The sequence below is a fragment of the Thunnus albacares genome, chromosome 18 (genome assembly GCF_914725855.1).
Source record: "Thunnus albacares chromosome 18, fThuAlb1.1, whole genome shotgun sequence".
Classification (NCBI taxonomy): domain Eukaryota; kingdom Metazoa; phylum Chordata; class Actinopteri; order Scombriformes; family Scombridae; genus Thunnus; species Thunnus albacares.
The window spans coordinates 23244784-23268497 of NC_058123.1; the positions used below are offsets into that span (position 1 = coordinate 23244784).

General features: G+C 38.6%; 2 protein-coding genes across 3 annotated transcripts in view; one reads left to right on the plus strand and one right to left on the minus strand.

The window, feature by feature from the left end:
• si:ch211-127i16.2 (probable flavin-containing monoamine oxidase A) overlaps positions 1-6558 on the plus strand; it is a 52427-nt gene extending 45869 nt beyond the window's left edge. For both annotated transcript variants that reach the window (XM_044333377.1, XM_044333378.1), the window contains one exon: positions 3906-6558. In XM_044333377.1, the coding sequence (XP_044189312.1) occupies positions 3906-4251 (346 nt within the window). In that variant the 3' untranslated portion in view covers positions 4252-6558. The remainder of the gene's footprint in view (positions 1-3905) is intronic.
• A 12770-nt stretch (positions 6559-19328) lies between these two features.
• Positions 19329-23714, minus strand: part of lrrtm4l1 (leucine rich repeat transmembrane neuronal 4 like 1) — a 49490-nt gene continuing 45104 nt past the window's right edge. Inside the window, exon 3 of the mRNA XM_044333376.1 lies at positions 19329-21077. Coding sequence (XP_044189311.1) covers positions 21012-21077 — 66 coding nt within the window. The 3' untranslated portion in view covers positions 19329-21011. The remainder of the gene's footprint in view (positions 21078-23714) is intronic.

Sequence of the window (23714 nt, forward strand, 5' to 3'; positions counted from 1 at the left end):
AAACTTTATTTCTCAGAATCGAAGGGGAAATAATTAAAACTGATGGCCTTAACATTAACTTATCATATTGTTGAGTTATCAAGGACACTTTTGTGTTTTTGTGTTGAGAAATATTAAAGATATCATTAAAAGAAAACCTTAAGACAGTGACAGTGAGGAAAATATTTCCAGGCGGTGGGTCCTCCGGTCAGTCAATTACAAAGCTTCAAATTCTGGATTCTGGGGCACTCTAAAGTCTATTTATTTTTGAAAGAGCAACATCCGATTGTCACATAAACACAACACAAATAACATAACAGCTCAGATAACTACACAGCTCAAAGACAATGATTCAAACAACATGCAACTACGTGGTTTCAGTGATAGCAGTGTCCATAGCAACCACCATAGTAACGATAGAAAGCCTGAAAATATCTTTGTAATAACTAACAATAACTGAAATATTATCAAAACGCATTTTAATGCTGAAACTATCTTAACATATTCATTTTCCACTGAGAATAAAAGGAATGGCCATTTTGTTTGTTTCCATAGACAGAAACTTGACAGTCACGTGACATGGAGACAGGTCAATAGGAAAGAATAAGCCAAAAAAAATATAGGTATTTCACAATTTCAGAGACGTTATTGTGAAACTAATACGTTTTGCACTGTGGACCAACGAAGCTATTATACATTTTGATGTGAGACTGGATTGGTTAATCCCATACTTGTGCATTTCTGGACTATCCATGTTACAGACTTTAAGTGGTAGAACACCACATTCACATGCTTTACCTTCCTCAGCAATTCATAAAAACAAAGTGTTGCATTAATTTTGACAGAGCACTAAAGGCATGGGTGCTGTCAATCGATCAGTTTCAGTTACTCATCTGATAAACACCTATTTAAACGAGACACCAATCATGTTTAATCAAAACCACAAGGCAGTCTTTTTTATCTGACAAGTTCTCACTCTTCATCATATTGCTGCTGCTAATTACACTGTCCATTTCCATGTGCTATGCATGCCACTATAAAGGTTGTGTTGATTGATTATTCTCACCACCACTCCTGCCTGTTTTATTTTTTATTACCATCCTTGGTGAATGCATTGCTTTCCTTTTTCATTATGTATATTCTATATCTCAGTGATCTGTTGGGCTCCCCTCTGTATGGCCCTTGAGTTTATTGCACTAGTAGCTGAATGACTAAAGTCATTACTAAGCATCCTCAAGCAAAAGTGTAGAACCATTTGTTGTAGTAAATGGTCCAGTATTCTATGATGCAAGTGTCTAACAGTCTCTGTCACCTGTATTGTGCACTTCAGATTCATCATACACAGATTTGGGATGGTATCAGGCAACTTCAACAAACACACTAGCAAACTGATTTTTGTTTAAGGAGGCCAGTCAGGTCCCAAGACCCCTCAATGCATAGGTAGGTGGTGTGCATTACCAACACCAAGCTTGTTGGCACGTTGCCAAAAGACCTTTAAGTCTGAGGTCTCAAGGTCTTGGATATTCTGCTGATGAATCATCAAGTGGCTTCTTTAAGTAGGCTGGACTGAACAATCAAATGGCTTCTGAACATTTCTCATTGTAGTGTTGGCAGCCACTGATGCTCTGTTTACCTCTGATTACTCTACTTTTGTAGTCACCCAATTGTTGTTAAAGCACCCTTGCTGAATAGTAACATCCTTATATGTGAAATTCATTGTTAAATCCTGCTTTAAAACATCAGAGAAGTGTGTATGTGGAGCCCAAAGTAAGCCTATTTGCTTCTGAGGCCTCTGCTGTTCAACTAGCATAAATTAATCATCATGGATACTGGCCAGATTAAAGGTGTTAAGGGAGAACCTTTCTCACATCTCCCCAATGGTGGACTGGGTTGGATGCTGTTATAGTTCCTGATGAGCCTTCAAGCAAGTATGATGGGTCAGTGAATATATTAACAGTAATCTGTCATTTGCACACTATTCTTTGAATGGAGAATTGGAACGTCCTGTGTCTTAGCAGAGCAAATATGTGCAAGTGAAAATCATAGAATTAATTAATGTTAACCAGGCACCTAGGGGGCTTAGTACTAGTGGCTACCTCCCGGAAAGATGGGATTATGGTTCTCCGAACATACAAGTAACACATCCTGCATAATTACTGGCTCACAAGAGAGCCAACATGCAGACCTCCCAAATCTAACCAATGCCTTGGGCTTACCCAAGTGTCAAGCAAGCTGATTGTTTTAGCCAGCTCCTTTCAGGACATGGGTTCATAGCAAAAACGTGTAAATGTTATATTCTATGTCTGTAAAAGTATAACAGAAAAAGCCATGTGAACACATACAAACATTTCCCATGTATGTTCGTTTACATGCAGCCCGGATTAGTATGTTCCTGCCTCAAAGCAGGAAGAATCACAGGCATGCAGTGAGCATAGATTCAGGATCATTCATCTCTTTGGATTTCATGGGTACCAAAAACTAATTGCACAACAGTCACTAAATATCGGACTTAAAGAAATTGCTAGAGCACATCCTGGAAGAGGGCCTTTCTTTTATCTATGAGTGACTGCCTCAACCCACCTCACAGGAAAACTGGAAAGCATAACATAACCATATCAGAGTGTCCATTCTTTCTATTAGAGCATGCCATCACATTAAATCAATAATATCCTTCTGTGGCTGCAGGGTGGCCAGCTGTGAAGCAGTATAGTGTGCGACCTTTGTTCTCTCCTCTGCTACTCTGTCCCCAACAGGTAAATCAGCCCATATAAGCCTAAAATGGAAGGGGTGTATTGCTCATGTTGGGCTTTGGCTAAACCCCACCTCACTAATCAATGGGGCCACAGAAGCCTGGAGACCAGCCCCTCCATCTGTATCCCAGAACAGTGGCCTTGACTTTTTGCTGAACCAGCACTGAGTTTTGTCCTTTCTCCACCACCCTGCACAAAGTGCTGTGGGGTGGATTCTCCAAGCCAAGGGATGGGCTGCTTATTATCTTGCATTTCTCCAATGGGCTCATATTTGCTTCGCTCCCTCCAGCTAGACAAGCAATTGGATATACTACAAAAGGCTCTTTAACACTCCTCTCTTTCTATTGCCAATGGATTGGGGGCTTTAAGAAGGGTAGCTAACCTGCTGCTAAGGTGTCTCTATTGGAGTGTGGGCAGTCATAACTTTTACAATGGTGCTAGTAAAAAAGGACAATAATTCATAATCTGAAGCTCTGCAGCCATTGTCTTCAACGTCTTGGGGGGCAGGAAGTTGGCAGCAGCAGCCAGATTCTACCTCCATTCCACCTCCCGGGCATTGACTCCTTGTTTTTCCATTTTTTTCATTTGACTAGACTGCTAGTTGTACTGCGTTCCTTTTTTAGAAAGCTTTGAGAAGTCTGCTATGTAATCAAACACACAATGCTACCATCTTACCAATGACAAAGCCCTGCAGTCTGCATACTCTGGCTGACGTTTTACTGTTACAGCGGTATGTTCAATTCCATATGGTATATGATGTGTACTGTACCGATGTTGACAACAAATCTGGGCACCGTGGGCATTTCAAAGGTTTATAAGTTATCCTTGACTTTGTTGTCATTACATGAAGCAGAAGAAAAGTGGAGGAGGAGTAGCATTGTTACTGTGCTTTTATAGTGCGCAATCTCTATAGGGTTGGAAAGGCTCAACCAAATTAGCTCAGCATGTACTTGCAATTTCAGTGCATGGAGACATGGAGCATCTCAGCCAAGTGTATCAGTCAATAGCATCACATGTGTAATCTCAAATCTGATCAAGAAAATTAGTGTTTATGGATGAATACACTAAATAAATGTGTTAATAGGGATGTAATTACTCATATAGATAATAAAATAAATGCCTTTAAAGCAGCAACATAAAAATTAGTGTATGACTCTTTTTTTTCTTGATTTAAAGGATCCACTGGGCAGGCACAGAGACAGCCACCCAATGGTGTGGGTATATGAGTGGTGCAGTGCAAGCTGGTCACCGAGCAGCTGTGGAAGTGCTGGCTGAACTCTGCCCCATGACCCTAACCCAGGAGGAGCAGGAAGCAGTGAGGCACATTCAAACTGTCAAAGGTTCTGGGCGGCAAAACTCATCATCCAAACTCATGTACCTGTCTACAAGCAAGGCTATGGTCATAGCTCTGACAATAAGTGCTGCTCTCTTGCTGGCTCAGCGTCAAAATGCACTGCACAAAGTCAAAACTTACTTGATGGATGTATTTTCAACAACTAAGAATGATATATTCCTATGGTAACAAAAACCTGTAAAACATAAACATCTCACCCAGTTGGTTTTGATTTTTTTGACAGAATGAACAGGTAGAGTTTTTGCTGAGGCTCCTGTGGAAAGTTGGCACTGCCTACTGATATCAGATTCTTTTTTTTTTCTTTGGTTCAGGGCACAATGCATAATTTATAACAAAGTTAAACTCAACAAAATTAATTTGCATTATATCTTACATCATATTATAGTATAGGTCCATCATGGCATTAGTTAATATCCTATATCAAAATGACTATACATTACATTTATACATTTTGAATGTGCAAATTAAATACAAAGCAAAGTGAATTAAGCCATGTTCATTGCCATGGTATTTCTTTTTTAATTACAGTGTAACATGTACTGCATCATGAAATGTTGATTAACAACATTTAATTACTAATTTTCTCAATCATTAAATTTTAAACGAAAAGGTAAGGCTTTCTCCCATCTTGTTTGCAGAATGAGAATAAAACCTCTACAAGACAAAAATTTATTGATTCTGCTTTTTTTTTCAATTTTAAGGATTTTACAAATTTCCCATGACAAATAATAAAAAAATGTATTTTATTTTCTGTAGCAATGCCAACAGAAATCAACTGGAGACATTTGCAGAATAAGCAGCATCTTATCTCATTTACATTTTAACATCTTAGAATTGCAAAATTGTGACCATGAATTTAAGTTGTGCTTGTAAGCTTCAGGTCTCAGAGCGATCATATTGTATTTAAACCAGTTTGCAGTGAGAAGATTGATCTTTCATACTGTATGCCTCACATTGTTTCCCAGAGAGCCATAAAACCTGCTTGAGAGGCTTGGAGCAATGCAACACACGTGCTTGTGTGCCCACAAAACCACCAATAGACATTTGAATGAGCATAAGATGGATGAACCAGTCACACAATGACTACGTCCCAGAGAAAGTGATTTAATCGCTATCACTTGATTGCACGGTTGATTGAAAGCATTTTTGTCAGTCCTCATGTCTCTCCTAGAGAGTATCTCAAACACCCACTGATCACTGGATGCTGGTCTATGACTCCACTGAGGCCACGGCTTGCTATTTGTCTTTGTTATCACTAGCTTGCACTGAATCAACTGCCTGTTCCCTCTGGTTTCATTTAAGCTGGTCCAGGCTGAATCAAGGCCAGCAGCCTGACATCTCTATACATGTGTTGGGTTTTTTTTGGTTTTTGCACCATTTGTAGCTGATTGGGTCATTTTGTTCGACAGTTATAAGAATAGTTTTCATGTGAATCAGAGTTTCTGAACACATTTCGCGTGATATACAAAATATATACTTATAGAGGAAGGGTAAAGTGGATGGGTGTACTTTCAGGAACTCCACAGTGCTGCTCAGAGGTTCCTTCTTACAGCACGTCATCTCCAGCTTAAGGCATGAATACTGTAATGTACCATCTGGGGGACTGGCAGCTTGCCTTGTCAGTTGCTGTTTTGTCATTGTCATGCGTTTATTAGAAGTCTACTGAACTACTGTGTGAATAAATTATAACACCAAAACGACATAAAGTCTATCTTCACAAATTGCTCAGTTTTTCAAAGCCATGTGATTAAATCTGAATGCTTACAATCAGAATTTTGTCAAGCTTCAGAATTTTGTTAATTTCACTGTGCACAAGAAACACATCAATGTAGAGCAGCTAACAGCCTTCTATATAGTATAAATTTATACCATAATATGGATGAAATTTGTGTTATAATGAATCAGGAAGGAAGACAGTTGTGCTTGGTAATTTGATGCTCCCCAGCACGGCTGCACGATTAATCAAAATACAATCACAACCTCAATTCAGGTCCTTATATGACCCAATTTTTATGTGACAATGATTCTGTTGTGTTGAGCAGGGAGATCCATTGTATCAAAAACATTCCTTACGTCTCCCCAAGCTGTAAGAACAAATGACAAATGTGGGTTTCTCTGCATGATGAACTGTGCACAGGAAGAGGAGGCATCAATGTAAGACATTAATGTAAATAAATCTAATGTGTGTGACAGAGACAGCAGAATAGAATGCAGTACAAGAAAAAGCTTTGGTTTAGTAACAACAGATCAAACATTGTGAAAGCAGTCTCCCTTCATTACTGGACTAGGCTTCCTCTTGCTCGTGTTTTGGGGCACAGGTTACATCTGGCAAAAGGTGAGTAATAGTTACAATTTATATCATGTTGTAAACAAACACACTGAACATTTTTCAAAACTGTTTTAAGGGACAACAGACTTGACTGACTATTATTAATTGTTATTAATAAATTTAGCATTTTGTGCAGTTGCATAGGAGCCATTACTGGTAGCTAATGATCTTATTGCTTGTACTGTCTGCATGAAGACAATATGGATTGCAATGAACATTTTTTCTTAAAAAAAACTGTGTCCTTAAGAGTTGTGGGATAAAAATTGTGATCTCAATTTTGAGTGGAAAAAAATGTGATTCTCATTTTAACCAGAACTATGAATCCCTTCTACCCAGATAACATATGGCACATAAATTGAACATAGAAAAGGTAAATCAGCATATTTTTCACTATCATGCTCTACTTAGTACTGTGCACTGTGTGTTTTATGTGCTGTTTTGCCTATTTTTTTACATATCCAATAAAAGATTTCCAGTAAAAGCTCTAAGTAACTTCTGCTGTTATTACTGTAGCGTCTGTAAACACATGTCATAGTACTTGCCTTAGTGTTTGCCTTCAGGCGATAGCACCAACTTTAAAATGTATATGTTGCAGTGCAGTGTAATCACAATCTGTGACCATGAACAACTGTCTTAGAACTAAAACCAGAGCATATGTCCTTAAGCATATGTGCTCACTATAATACTATATGTTATGCATGACTAGATATGTTACATCCCAACATACAGGTAGTTGTGATGACAGTTCAGCAGCCCTGGAATAAATACTGTCTTTGTGAAGCTTATTTTACACTTATTTTAAATCATGTCAGTAAGGGGTTGATTCAACTACATGTTTAGACTGCATTTTATGTAATTTGGGGTATTGTTATGCAAATATGCCATCAAGTGCCTTTCAGTTATTGTTGGCAGGCATTTACTTATGGCCTCTGCTTATGCCTTTGCTTTGTCAAAGCAGCGTTAACATTCTTCATGATTTTTTATGCTGTTTTGGAAACATAACAAGTCATTTGTGCAGCTGCCTTTGCAGCTGTGATTAAGTTACTTTTAAGTTAAAGGGAAACTTTGGTATTTTTCAACCAGGACCCTACCTTCCCAACTTTTTGTGTCTAAGCGACTAATGGGGTCAACAATTTTTGAAATTGGTCCTGTAATGAGTGAGAGTGCTGCAGCCGGCAGCCACAAAATGGGCTGCAACGTAATCTGACAGGGGAACAGCACCCCATCAATGTACAGCCACTAAAAGTGCTGTTTTTGCTACTGACAGGCTCAGATTGTTATTACAAGTGTCCGACAACATTGTGAAAGGGACCACATTAAAGAAATAAAATGTTTTTCTTTACCTCTCGCTTGATCTGGTCTGTTTGCTATTGTGTCTGGCTCAAGGAAAAATCTCACGAGAGTTGAGTTGTTGTGAAAATCAGCTAAATATTCAGCCATGACTTGGAAAATCTTTCAGATAACACTAAGGCCTTATTTAGACCAAATCAGGCGTTGTGGCGCACTGCTGCAGGGTTGCACAGAGGTGTGTGGAGGGTGTGGGCATGTTTATTTGTGCTCTAGAATGTAACCGTTGTGAAACAATAAGAAAATAACATTTTAATGATCTGATTCACCGGCTTTCTCGCTACCACTGTGCCCTCTCTTCATTCACTTTCTAGCTCACTCGACCACAGCTGCTCTCTCTCTCCTGCTTGTGCTCTCAGCTCCCTCTCTTTCTTTTTTTCTCTTGTCTTTTTTAAAATGACTTGGGAAGCCGACATCAAAGTCTACCTTTACTTTTAACATTATCAAAGAGCAATGTCCTCTTCCTAGTAATGTCTTTGTATAGCCTGGTGGCCAGAATAAACCGTTGGCATTGTACGTTTCTGCAAACCACAGATACATTGAATCTTTACGTTTCAATATGTTTAATACCTAGCATACCAACATTTCAACAATAGGTATCATATCAACATTTCTAAAGTGACATAGTTCAGACTGTTCGAGACCACCTCGAAACCACTGCCTGCTTCCCATTTCATCCAACAAAACTGGGTGTTTTTAGCGAGATGTTTTATTGTGGTGATTGGGTTGCTTTGTACTCCCTCATGGCAGGGGTTTACAGTTCTGATCAGTCTGATCGCTGTCTGTGATTGGCCACCGCAGGGTGACATTGGGTTACATTTCTCCAAAAGCTGACTCTGGATCAACTTTCTTGCCGCAGGCTGGTGCGGCCAAAACCCTTGCAGCCTAAAAACCCCTGCAGAAAGGTAAAGAACAACGTTTTATTTCTTTGTACGGTCCTTTCCATAATGTTGTCAGACACTTATAATAACAATCTGAGCCTGTCAGTGGCAAAAACAAGCACTTTTAGTGGACATACATTTACGGGGTGCTATTGCCCCATCTGGTTATACTGCAGGCTGTTTAGCGCCTGCTGGCTGCAGCACTCTCACTCAATACTGGAACAATTTCAAAAATCGTTGTCCTCATTAGTCACTTGATGGGAAAACAGGGTAGAAATTGAAAAATACCTAAGTTTCCCTTTAAAGGCCAGTTTTCTTTGGAAATATTTCTGTACTGCATGATTCTGCTGTATGCTGCATGCATCCAATGATCAACAGTTTGTTCTCTATTTAGCAAGGAAAAAGAAATAGTGTGGAACTCAGAGGGCTGATGGCATGCATCACATCCATTTTTTTCATATCAACAAATACAAGGTATTGTCAGAGTACAGTTTGGCATTTAACCTTCAAAAACTATCGCCGTTTGATCACCAACTATCTATCTAAGACATTCAGATTTCTTTATGACAAAGAAAAGTAGCAAATTCTCAAATTTGAGAAGCTGAAACCAGAGTATATTTGGCATTTTTGCTTGAAAAATGACTAAAACTATTAATCGATCATCAAAATAGTTGCGGATTCATTTTCTGTTGACTTGAAAGTTGATATACTTTTCGATGCAATGTTTCTCCATTATCTTTCCACTCCTTGTGAATCATAATAATCATAATAATAAATAAAAGCCAATTGGACAATTCTGGTCTATTAAGTTCAATACAATACAATTCACAGGGGAACAATGAGGCCAGGTAGTCAGGACTGTAGACTGTGTTCAGTCTTGTAGATATAACTGCATGGACCAGTCTTACAATGAAAACATCCCAGAAAAAGTGATTTAATCGCTATCACTTGATTGCACAGCCGATTGAAAGGATTTTTGTCGGGCCCCATTTCTCTCCAACTCCTAGTGATTATTGAACAGAAGTCTGGTACCATGGCTTGCCATTTATCTTTGTTATCACTAGCCTGCACTGGATCAACTGCCTGTTCCCCCGGTTTCATTTAAGCCAGTCCAGGCTGAATCAAGACAATGACAGAACATCTGTTTACACAATGCATATACATATACTATATAAAGTCTTGGCAACAAAACAGATCTGACAGGCATTGTCTCACTCAGGTTTCCACATGAGGGACATGCATAAAACAACTGCATGGAACAAATGGATATAACCAGGCCACCAGGTGTTCAAAGGCATTCAGACCAAAGCAGAACTAACGTTAATGAATACACATCAAGCACTAACATGCCACAGAAAGGAAAACACACATCGCCTATGCATTCACAACACACCACTATCTTATTACATCCACGATTCAGCACCAAGGACAAAGACAACGTTGACAGATGCGGATGTGAGCTGTATATAAATGAATCTACAACATGACAGAAGCACAGCAATGCCAGGGGTTAAAAATATGCGTTACTCATCATTAAAATAGCTGAAGGCAGTGAGTGTCTGTGTGTTTTCAGTCATTAATATACATGCGAGTGAAACATAGCTGTATGATGTTCAGTGAAAATAGAAAACAGGTTTTTCACATGTGTCAGTCAAGGAAACTGAAAGTCAGATTCAGAGCGTGCTTGAATGCAGTGAGGGATCGTCTGACCCCAGACAATGCAACAATAACTGCTGGGAGAACAATGTGCATCAGCATCTGTCTGTATAGTGAATTCCAACCAGTAAGTACCATAAACTGACAATGTTTTGGATAAATTGACTTGGAAAAGATGCTCTTGAGATTAATCCCAGAAGTGAAGTCCCAGCAAAAGCAATGGGTGGGAGTGGAGGAGTAGGAGAGTTAATGAGCTGCACCTGTCCACCACTAGTTGCTAGAGTGTTAGCCTCGCTGGGACTACAGTTATGGCTAAAAAGTGCAAATTTTCTGCACTTTCTGCACTACCCCATGAGTCCCACTGTTCCCTCAAGTGCTGCAGCATCTCACCTTATTGCTGGTGTGGTCACGAAAAAATTGCTAGCAAACTCAGTTGAGGTGCAACATCCACTTATTACCAGTGTGGAAAAAGCCTCACACTCTGGCATTCCACTTCCCCAGGAGATTTGATCATTTTATCATTTATTGATTATTTATGCATCTAAAATGTTTATTACATCTAATTCTTACATTATGATTAAGTACTCTTTCCTATCTAGTAAATTATTTTGTGAGGGCACAGTTAGGCTCTCTGAGTTGATATTGAGGATGGCAAGCCACAAAAATAATTACCCTATTGTTTTTATGGATCTGATGGTCTCAGTGCACTTTATGTAGGTTGTTTTGTCTTGTAAATAAAGACAAAGGCAGCTACACAAGTGAATCATATTAAGTTAAATATTAATTAGCAGTGTGTGTCCACTATAATAGAGGTCTGGTAATTACTTCCATGAGTGATATTTGAAGGCAGCATGACACAACATAAAGGATTCAACAAAAACAAATAGTTGCTGCTTGAATTTCTGGTGTGTTGCATTTCCTAAAATTACTGTTTGTAATGTGGCAGGAGGAAAATCACCAGGACACATTCCAAACACAAAGTGAATTGGCAAAGAGGAATAGTGATCACAAGTCGAACCGCATGAAAACAAGCTGAGGGACAGAAAACAGGGTTTTTCCTTAACAGCACCATTGAATATTGAATAGGGCTGGTTAAAATGATAAGACAATACTACCACTGACAAGATGACACAAGCATATTATTATGTTTTTTTTTGTTTGTTTGTTTTTGTTTTTTTGGTATGTGCTTCCTTTCTTCTCTTTGAGACCTTATCAAATGTTATCCAAATGCCCAAAGAAAAACACCTGCAGCACAATTAGCTAATATCACAAATTTGGAATTGTAAATTATAACACAATAATATATCTATAATGTGATTGAACTTGTTGACATCCTCACAGATTTTTTTAGCTCTACATTCTGTGAAGCTGTAGGATAGTTTTGGACATCTTTAATAACTAGTTTGGATTTTTTTTCCAGTATTAAAGGACCTGAATAAATGAGTAGAGAAACATAATGAAGATGTAGATACTTAAATGCAGGTGTACTGGATGACAAAATTAAGCAATCAACATCCTAGCAGGCTCTTTGACATACTGAGCAGATCCAATTGAGCTCGAAGAAGATGACGAAAGATGAAAAGTGACTTTTAGAAGAGGGTTCAAATGTCTCTCACAAGTACTGAATGGTTTTATGAGTAGGAAAATGAGATGGTATGGCCTTTGCTGTCATTGGATCTCAACCCTGCTGAACACCTAGGGAGATTTCTGAGTGACGTATTCAACAGTGCTCTCTACTACCCAACTCGAAATACCAAATGAGATCATATCTTTTAGAAGAGTGCTGTTCATCCCTCCAGTAGAGCCAGAGACTTCTACACCAAGAAGCACTGAAGCTGTTTTAGAGGCTCTTTGCAGCCAAACACCTTTCTAAGACGTTTTATGTACTGTATTGTAGGTTATACCCTTTCATTTGTCAGCCATCTGTACATATACATACAGTATACTGCATGTAAATGATATAAGGGGTGCTTGAAGCTACTTGGGGAGATGATCCTCAGCTGCTCTGTGAATGTGTGAACAGGATGTGATGCAAACACACTCTCATCTTTTCACTCATGTATGCAGTATGCTTCATTTTTATATCATATTTATTTATGGCTTGTTATAGACTAGTGACCTCCTAACTTTGCCTCTCCCAGCCAGTGTGTGCTAGGATCGGCTCCAGTCGTCTGCAACCCTGAACAGGAGTATTCAGAGAACGGATGGATTGATAAATATTTATTTATTCATTTCCACATTAATTAATGCCACTATGAACTGCAAGAATACTGATGAAATATATAAACTTTTTTTGAACATAAAATACAAAAAATGATTAAAAACAGTAACAAAACAGAAATACTCCAAGCCATAAACAAACCACTCAGTTATTTATATCTTTATTTTTAATCATCTGCTATGAATTTGACTGCTTTGAAAAGGCAATTACTGAAGAGTAGTGGACTTATCTTCTTTCCAGATGTTTTTCCAAGGGAACATTTAAAATTGGTTTAGTAATTACTAGGTCATTTCAATCAAGGTTAGTTTTTTTTTTTAAAGCAGAATAAAAAAAAAAAAAAAAGAGAATATGCGAGAGAGAGAGAGAGAGAGAGAGAGAGAGAGAGAGAGAGAGAGATAGAGAGAGAGAGAGAGTGTGAAGCATTAATCTTTCTTAGGTGGTTTTCTGGGCCTCATTTACTGCACAACCTGACCCGTGAGATGGTGGAGATGACGAGAGTGAATGGCACATGTATTTTTTAAATTAATATAATTAAAAGTATGATACTGCTGCGGAAACACAGATAATCCCTCATTTCCATTTGCAAAGTCATGTTGGTAATATAGGATTCTGGATCCCCCCCCCCCCCTCTCCCCGTATTGTCTGTAGCGTAGTAGCCTATTACATTTTATGGGCTAGTTGTTTCTTCACAGGATTCAATCCTGGGTCTAATTTATCCTTAATATGCCTCCCTTAGGAGACAAAACCCATTGATTTTAATGTGCTTGGCAACTTATCATTGCTATGTGGACAATACCCAGCTATCTGTCTCCTTAAACCTTTCACATTTTAGCAAATAATCAATTGTATAAAATTCCCTGGTTAACATTACACAGTAGATGGCACAAAATATCATGGAGGGAAGGTCACTGTAGAGGTGCTGAGAATGTTTCAGACGTCATGCAAAAAAATCAACAAAGTAGTGATAGTAGGACTCTATCTAGGACTCTATAGGACGATCTTAAAAGCGAAATTATTTTTCTGAAACATCTGGATACAAGCATGCACTGCTGCATCTCTTTGCACCTGGAGGTAACTCTTCTCACAACATCATTAGTTTCCTGTTTGCGTCCCGTTAACAGCTGCTGCAGAACACTGATTCTCAGCTTTTGCTGCTCCAGGAGAAGACATGACCTCACCCTGACACTTCACTCCCTTCACTGGCTCCCAGTTCAATTCCGAGTTGACTGTAGGGTTTCTTCTGCTTGTTTTCAAGGCTTTAAATGGGCTGGATGGCACAGACCTTTTAGGTCAGTTCATAGAAAGCTCTCAGCGATTCCACAGAGAGCTCAAGCTTTAGAGGTTGCAAGCCCTGGACTGTGGAAGAACCCTCACTGAATCAAATCTGCAAAACTCATTTTGTTCTCAAGAATTCTTATGCAAGTCTGTACGGCTGTGAATGTATTAGTGTTTGTGTTTTGCATGTATGATGAGTTGTTTTGCTATTCTGGTGTATCAAATGTATTTCGTTTATTATTTTACAGCATTTTCATTGCCCATGGGTGTTTTCAACTTTGATTTATTGATAAACTTGACTTCCTTTGGACTTAGTCACCAGACCTATTGTTTTGTTTTCAACTATGTGGAATAAACAATATGCAGTGTTTTTTTTATGAAAACTTTCCATATGTTTTTCCTGCATATTTTAATAATTCTAGTCTCATTTTAAAGAAATTCAGAAGTTAATTAAGTCAACATTTGAATCACTTTGTAATGGAGAAATGCTCAAGACAGCCATTATTCTGAAGAGCAACACGAATGTCACAGGACTCATACAGCACTCATACATACATGGTCAGACAGGTCTATTCAGAGTCATAGTCCAGTCTTACAAAATGTACTTCCAATGTGCATACTAACCTCAACAACACATGTCCAGGGTCAATCAGCAGCACACATTCCAGGCATCCGCTAATGAGAAAAAGATGATGGAGACTCAGTGTCAATTTGTTGACTTTAGTCGCTACAGGCTCAATATATTCAGCATGAAAGCCAAGGTAACGAACAAGGTGATGCGATAGTATGCATTGGTAAAACCATTTGTTAAGGGATTCATGCATTTCAATCATAAATTAAATCATCTTCAGGGCCTAAGATATATTATTACAACAATATTTGTCAGTCATTTTCAATGAATTCCATTGGCTCATACTTTGATCTACCTTGAACTTCTGTAATTAACTTCTATTTTCATTTACTTAATACAGCCATGCAGAAATATGCAAAAAGTACACTGTTGGTCAAAATCATTATAAATTGAGGTAAAGATTATTATGGGTGATGCCTCACTAACTCATCAACTCAACAATTTATAGACCATATTTCATATTCAAGCCATAGCCTGCTGACTGTCAATCATTATTTTGTGGAGAAAAAACTACAAATCCTGGTAGGGGACTCTGCAGTGGGCTGTTGGTCACGTCAACTGTTGCCTCTAACACCACTCCAGACGGGAAGCTGAGATTTTCTGCCCTTGTTGTCAACACCCCAATTTTCCTAAATAGGGATTTAATCATCAGCTGAGATGCCAGACATCACTGCTGGCTGCTGTGTGCTTGCTACTAATTTTTGCTCTCATGTTGCTATCATCTCATGCGCTGCTTTCATATTGGTATTGATTGTGAGTAAATACCTTGTCATGGATGATCTCATTTTTCTATTGGTTGTTGTTTGGCAGGCGCTTTGAAATGTTTACATGCTGTTTATTATTTTTTTTTTTTTTAAAAATCCTCATGTTTAAGTGTTATGGGGCTAAATTGTCTTTTCTGGTTAATGTGTTCCATGCAGACTCTGATGTCTAGTAGAAAATATTGTATAGCTTTCAGAATGTAAAAACAACTTGCTTACAGCTCACTCACATAATTACTTCCCTGTATTACTGGCTCTGTGGGAAAATCAATATGGGGAGGTAGTCACGTTCACATTTTCTCCACAGACCTCAGGTAAACATTAAGAAAATATTCAACTCAAACTGATGTGTTTATTTGACGGCTTACTTTGCTGTTCTTCATATCATAATTCTATTTACGTAGCTCCTGCTCAGTTGGTTTATGCTGCTACTCAAGTCTGCTGCGCTCATAGCCAACCTTGAGCTCATATATGTGTACCGATGGTCATCTGCAGCTTGTCAAGGCTGCATGGCGTTTCATAAAAAGAGACTGTCTGCTCCAAGGAATGAATTTCTGATTTTAATATCCGTAGTTGATAATTATCTACTGCATAGCTGACATGCATATCTGCTGCTGCACATCAGGTGGATTGCTGTGTTCAGATTTTGATGGTGTAGATAGTGTAGTCCCTGCAGTGGTTGGAGATGCTTTTATTGGGTAGTGGCCACTTGCTGTGCTGAGTTTGGTGTATTCTTGTGGGGAGTGACATGCTCAAAGTCACCAAATATCAACTCTCTACATACTTTGAATTTAAAATAAAAATATTTTATGCATTAGGCTTAATGAAATAAAGTTCCTTTTGATTGCCTTTTCCTAATTTCTTCCCAGAGTCCTGGTTTGTTCATACTGGAATTGCTCTTAAATGACATTGTGGAAGGAGTACACTGCTTTATCTTATTATAGCTCAGTTGCTGACCTCTGGAAGAGGTTGCAGATGTGTACTGTGATGAATTCTGGGGATTGGGACATGCTTTATGGGCTGCACTGTCAGATGATAAATATTTCCTTAGTTGCCATGATGGCACTGTATGCTCATCCAGGTTCAAGATCAGAAAAACGAGTTAGGAGGAGGAGAAAGCATCAGAACAGCAGTTGGCGATGATGGTATCGGATATGATCTCAATGAGAACCCTGCAGTCCCCCAGTCAGGAGCAGATGGCTGAAACAGATCATCTGTTGAATGGCACTCCTGGTGTGGGTTTGCGAAAGCAGTTTTGAAATAACTGGTGCTTAAATAAAGAGTCACCATTCGTTCACTGACAGAGTTTGGTGTTTCAGCTTCTTACTCCATTTCTCTGGAGCAGTTGCTGACTAATTGTTCCGACAGTCATAATTAAAGTAAAAGCCACCTGGTGAGCTGCAGTCCAAGCTGGAGATTATATGAGGTAATCAGTGATTAGGAGTCATTCCTAGAGAGGCATGTACATTGCTGTTAAAAAAAAAAAAAAAAAAAAAAAAAAAAAAACGGCTCCTGAATGAAACTTAAGATTTGAGTGTCAAATCAAATTAACATGCCTTACATAAAAAGAATGATTCGTTGGTGAGTCAGCCTTTGTGAGATTAGGCAGAGTTATTAGTGGCACATTTATTTGAAGCGAAGACTAAGAGGAGGAGGGGGAACACTGGAATCAAAGGGTTGTTTTGCTGTTTTCGCTGAGGCCTGTGCCAATCAGAAAAATCTTCTAAGGGATGAAATATATATACATCAAGGCTTCTAGGATTGCTAATCATGTTTGCTATTTTCTCTTGCTCCAAGATTGTCTGCCTGAGCTTTTCCTTAGGACATCTCGATATTTTCACAAAATGATTAAATGTGATAAGTACCAGTTTCATGCATAATATGTGGTTTCTAAATTCTGATGCATTTATTGTGAGCTTCATTGTATCTGACCATCTCTCAAGTCACCATAAAATTATCTCTCATCATACCGTCTGAATTTTAACTTTGACAAGTCTCTTTATGGTAATTGTCTTGCCAGGCCTGTGTGTGCATGTTTTTGCTTCAGACATTGTCACATACTTTAAACTAGCCCTTTATCACCCAGTCTGAAATAGTAGATAGAGGCCATGTCTGAAAGTTACGTTGTTTACAGTGTCATAGTGGCAGCTTGATAAATCTTACATCAGTGTATTTTGCTTAGTTTAACATCTTTTTCCTGAGGCCTTTCTGTGGAAGTGTTTTAGACTGCCAACTGTTTGGACTCGGGTCAACAGGGAGCCCAAGCCACATGAATAATGCATGGTGTCTGCTCTCAGGCATACAGCCCTGTCTGTGCTGCCACTGCACATGCAGCGCCGGAGACAGGGACCGAGTTACGGAGATGATAGAGAACAGCAGAGAATAAGACAGACACACAGAAAGGAAAGAGAGGAACATAGAACTACAGTGGATTATACCAACCGTAGAGATGTACAATATGCATGACAGGAAAAAAGACAAGATATTTAAAGGGTGAGCTCAGTCAAATGACAAAAAAATCTTTCATATGTATCACTACTACAGCTGCAACTACCAATTATTTTCATCCTCAATTAATCTGATTTTTTTTTTACATAATTGAATGTTCATTTTATAAATTGTAGTGATAAATGCCCCTTATCCCAGATCTTATGGTGACATCTTCAAACAGCTTGTTTTGTCCAACCAACAATTCAAAACTCAAAATACATTTTCAAACCTCACACTCCAGAAGCTGGCTTTTTTGCTTGATAAATGTCTTATACAATTAATCAGTAATCAAAATTGTTGGTGGTTTATTTTATGTCAATGGTTGGCCTGGTAGCCCAGTGGTTGGTGAAGATGATAACAATGTCCCTACTTCGATTCCTGTCAGGGACCTTTGGTGCATGTCATTGCCTTCTCTTTCACCATGTTTCCTGTCTGTCTCTTCTACCTGCTGTCAATAAAGCATATAATTGATCAATCAACTTATCATTGTGTTTATCAATGTTTTGTTTATCAATGTGACACACAAATAGTTTCATTGTATGTGCCCATGTTTGGAGATGTCCATCTCTTAAGTTTCAGCACCAGTTGAAGTGAATGAAATTCTGTCTGTGTTCCCCGGAGTATTGAGAAATCCCGTTTGACAAATTCTACAGAAAAGTGTATTTTGATTTACTCTGGATAATCCGCAGATTTTGCTGTCAGGACTTTCTTTGGAATTAAATGTCATTTTTTAATTGTTTGAGCACCACAAACAAAATTCCATTCAACCGCACTGTATCAGGATGACAGCAGAAATCTCAAAGCTGGAATCCTCAAAACCTTGACACATACTGTATGTACACTCAGCTGTCAGTTTGCAGTAGGCACACTGTGCTGAAACTAATGCAGTCTTTTTCAACAGCCCTGCAATAAATCCTGTCAAATATGTTTGCTCACCCCAAGTATAGGTGACTATGTGCAAATCTCAAACTATCTGCATGGCCAGACACTACAGGGGATAAGAGGAAAAAAAATCTGTAATAGAGATGAAGAGAACCAACCCAAAACGTCATGAATAATGTGGAGACACTGAAAGGGAGTGAGATGTGGATACCCAACGGAGAGGAAAATGAACGAGGGAGAAATGTAGTAGGGAGAAAGGGGGAGGGGTGTAGGTAAAGTGGAGTGAAAATACCACAGGAAGCGCCGGGCAGATTGGCCATCTGGACCTCTGAGTTGACAGCTTGACATGTTCCAAGTGCAGCGAACGTGGAAAAAATTCACTACGCAGGGCCCCCTCTTGAGATATACAACACATTACACAAGAAGCATAATTAGAGGGCCGGTGGGGCCCGCAGTGAGTGTCACCGTGAACAGAACGGTCGAACAGAGATCAATGTTCTGCACTCTAAATTAATGAGGCTAATGTTGATGTGACAGCCTCGTCACCACAGATCTGTGGGCAATAGGACAGATTTCAAGGGGTGTGAATGAAAACATGGAACAGGGTACAAGCTTATTAAATTACAGCGGACAGCAAGCTCACACACACACACACACACACACACACACACACACACACACACACACACACACACGTAATCAGAAAATGCTTGATACACCCATAGAGCTTGAACACAAAAAATGATTAATGAATATTTTAATTTGACCAATTCATATTGCTCACCAATAAAGTCATTATTTCCATTATAAAACATACTGTTGAAAGTGAACAAAGAATACAGCTGCTTACTAAATATCAACAAATTCAAGGGGGAAAGCAGAAATTTACAATAGAAAATTACCATTTTCCAGTGTAGAAAGAGTTATGTTTAAAGGTTGAAACAAACAATTCACAACTCAATGTGCCTCAAATATAATTGAGAACTCAGAATGGATGAAACACAAGCACACGCACAACTGTGCACAGCAACATCTGCAGTCTCCAAGGGGAGAGAGGTGGGCTGATTATTTTAAGGAAAGTGAAGCATGTATTAAACAGAAGTCATAAAAATAAACAGTGCTCAAAGTTATCTTTCAGACAAGATCCTCCTAATGAAGACTGTCATTGCAAGATCATTTGTTCACAAAGACGTACACAACACACATGAAAAAAGCTGTAACGGAGCACTGCTGGACATGTTAGAAGTTGAGGCTTCTTTTGATTTTCCGTGGAATTTTTTTTTTTTAAGAGAGCAAATCCTGGATCTGTTACAACCCATGGTTGGGAGAGCCAAAAGCCAAAAAAAAGGATCAATTTGGCTCTTTGGTATTTGGTGCTGAAAATGGCAGAAACACATACTCATAAAGTACAACATTAACAACATTATATCAGAAAATTACATTTTACCGTTGATAGGAGCTTTTTCTTTTTTCCTCTTTTGCTTCTGATTGCCCTTTCTGTCCTCCAAATCAAACTAGATAGTGAGGTTTGATTGCAATTAGAAACAACTTAGAAAAACTTTTTAAAAAAGCAAACAAACAAAAAAAAAACCTTCACCGAAAGTCATTGGCTAGGGGATAGTTTGCTTGGTTCTGGCAACTTTTCACACATTTGTAATATCTTCCAGCTGCTGACTTGATTTCCACCTGATGGAGCAGATCCTTCCTTACTGACAGGTGCACAGAAACTCAGTGAATGCTTTCGTAATCTTTCTGCTCCAATGAGGCACATTTACACCATCCTAGCCTTTGATTAGTCTTTCTTTAAAAAGATTTTGAAAGAAGTCTTGAAAGATGATGACATGATGCTTCATATGGAATCAAAATATGCAAACCCACTTTAAATTATACACAGCTTTGTTAGCAGAGCGGTCAGAGCTCCTTGTTCAGTGCATTTTCATTAATGATTCGTTGCTCAGCTAAACAATTTTAAAGCCTCTTGAATTTGCAGAGTCTTTTGCCTGTGTTTAAAACAATGCCCCGGTGCCCTCATGGAGACAATAAGCTGTTATAGTCTATACAGTAATCTCCCATGCTGGTTATAACCATCCATTAGTGCTCATGAGTCTTCTTCTGTGGTTCTGCTATTCACCGTGGGACAACATTTCCGCAACCATCTGTGTCAGTACTTGTGTAGTGATGAAGCAAGACGGAATACAGCAAAGCTGATGACCAAAGAGCACAGGCCAAAAATTAGAAGACATTATAAAATCTTAAGAAAAAGAAAAAGACAGTATTATCTCATCTTTATCTTCATCCGTGAGTGCCCTTGTTAGCATGGAGGACCATTTTAAATGTATCCTTGAATGTGAATTATGGGTGTAGGATCCTGATGGGTTCTCTGCATATGTCCTTCTCTCTTGTATCCCTGTTTGATGGTGGTTTGCTGCACCATCCAAAGCAGTTCCTTTCTGGGTTAATGGATGGTAGACACATCTCCCAGCCAGGCACCAGGTAGGGGGCGTGGGCATGTGTACTCATTCTGCAAGGAAATTGAAAAAAAAAAAAAAAAAGAAGGACAAAGTTAAAACCATTTAACAGCTGGTCTCTGCCAGTTACAGAGGTGGTGGTTACAATGTAAAGTTAATTACAGTGCCCAGTGGTTTGATAACACTACAATGGGGCTGTGACACAGCCAGCAAAGCAAATTAGGGTAAGCAATTAAGCAGATGATGAAATCCCATGTGCTTAGATAGCTTAGAAGGCTGAGGTGGAGTGACTTCCCTGATGTCTAACAGGGACTGAATGAAAGCTCAATACACAGAAGTCTTACAGGTGCTCATTTTGAAAATGTTAATTAAAGCTGAAAAAATGAAATAACGAAAAAGGTCTAATTGGTCCTGGCTGCCTAAACATTTTGTCACTTCATGTTATGTATTGTTTGCAACAATGGATTTTTAAATTACCCTCTAGACAAGCATTGATCTGCATCTGAACAATGGCTAGAGACCAAATTATAACTATTTCAGTGAGACAAGCTAATTACATGGTAAGTGCAAGCAAGTAATGTCACACATTTTTCCTGAATTTTCTTTTCAGGTTCACCATACCTTAGAACACGAATGGATTTCTTACACACTGTATTTATAAATTATGACAACATATGTATATATATATTTAGTCTATAGTCCGATATTTTTGGATGAATTCAAAGGAACCAACTTTAATGTAAAATGTTAACGTGAGCACATTTTCTTCATTCACACAATAGTTAAACTGACTGCCTGGGTGTTTGCAGTTTCAACAGGTAAATATACATTATTTAGAAAGAGTTAAACAATATATGATGCTATGTTTCAATACAGTAATGCAAAACTGAAGTGCCTAACAGGTGCTTACATTTTCAATTTATTGTTATCTATTATTAATTTGTAGTTTTACACCCATATGCAGAGTATAAAATACATTCAGTATTTGTAAATCAGAAATAGTGTGTGAATAATTTGGGACCTTTAAATGTCATTGCTTTCCCACAGGTCAATTCCAGCTTGTTGAGATGTTATTACAAATAATTAAGTGTTTTTGACATTTTACTCTCATTGGAGAGCCACAAGCTTTGAATTGAGCTTCGCATTGAAAGAGGCAGAGGCACACTCAGCCCGCATATACTAGTTTGCCTCTGAGCATTTGTGCTCTGAAACCTTCTACTTTAAGACTTAACCTTTAAAAGAGGGAATTGGCTACAGGGAAATCTAAATTTTTCTTAATAACACAAATGCTGTGAGTTTTGCCAGGCTAAGCAATTTCTAAAGCTTTCAGAATCTGCTGGAAATGATCCCGACTCAACTTCTTTCTGCTCAAGTTGAGATTGTTGTCAGTGTGAAGCAGATTTCTGTAACATACAGTAAGGCTCAGATGAGTATGCCCTGAGCAGAACTTTGACGTTATCAAACTGGCTGACAAGTCATCACTCAACTCTTTATCTACCTCTCAGGTGGATATGAGTGAAGACAGCTGCACAAATTGTCATACCTTAGACAATTTCAACGGAGCACACAAACAGAAACAACTCACAGTAAAGGCTTAGGCTGTGCTGTGAACACTTGCACATTAATGTGCGAGAAACACACAGACACAAAAGCAGAGGCATACAACCCTCGCAGGCACACATACACTTAAACAGAAACTCATCCTATCAGGTGATGGATAAAAGCTGGGAGAAAAAATGGAATAAGTAGATCATCTACCCACTTAATTTCTGTCATTATAATCAATAAGCAATATTATACACAATTGCAACTGGTAATGGATCATACACTGGCATTGCAGCAGCCTTGTTTATGTATAGATATAAGAAATATACAGTATATATAGCATTTGGGCTCAATCTCTGACATGTTGCGCATGACATGGTACATCCAACATTCACACTACAAAATAGTATGTTGTTTTTTTCATCAAGTGCAAAATGTTGATTTTTACACTCTGCTTGTGTAGACATTGAGTAAATCCAGTATGCGGTCAAATGCAGTGACATGGCAGCAATTTGAAAGCAGTTGCAGTCACATCTCTTACATCTCAATTCAAGAGATGTTGCTTACATACCCTGCTGAATGACAATTTTCAGACAGCAAAATGTATCGTCTTGTTTCTTTTTTATGTAGCTTCGCTGCTGCTATAATGTATTGTGTATTAATTTCAGCACAACTCAAATGTTTGTTGCATGAACACAGACAACCAAGCAGTTATTTGTGAAAACTCATGATGCTCCTACAAAATGATTTTCTTCAAGTGCATGGTAAATGAGGAGTATTGTAATTCACTGAGTATTGTAATTCACTCTAATGCTCACACCTCTTCAAACACAAGCATTGCAAACAGCCATTAGTTGCTCGATGGCTTTCAGCCATAAGTTGGAAACAGTGATTTTTCCATCAATTTGCATGAAAGGAGTGGTTGGCTAAAGATGTTTTTGTCCCCAGAGTCCACCAGGCTTCATCACTTCTGCCGCCAGCATTCAAGACTAACCACTCTTGAATGTGCTTCATTTCTGCAGTCTTGCAGAAGTTGAACATTCCTGTGGTAGAAAGGGAACTAAAATTCTCTGCTACTGGTTTGTTTTTTTGCAGGACAACTGGATAATACTAGTGGCCTTTCACAATAGAGCAGAACATTCTTA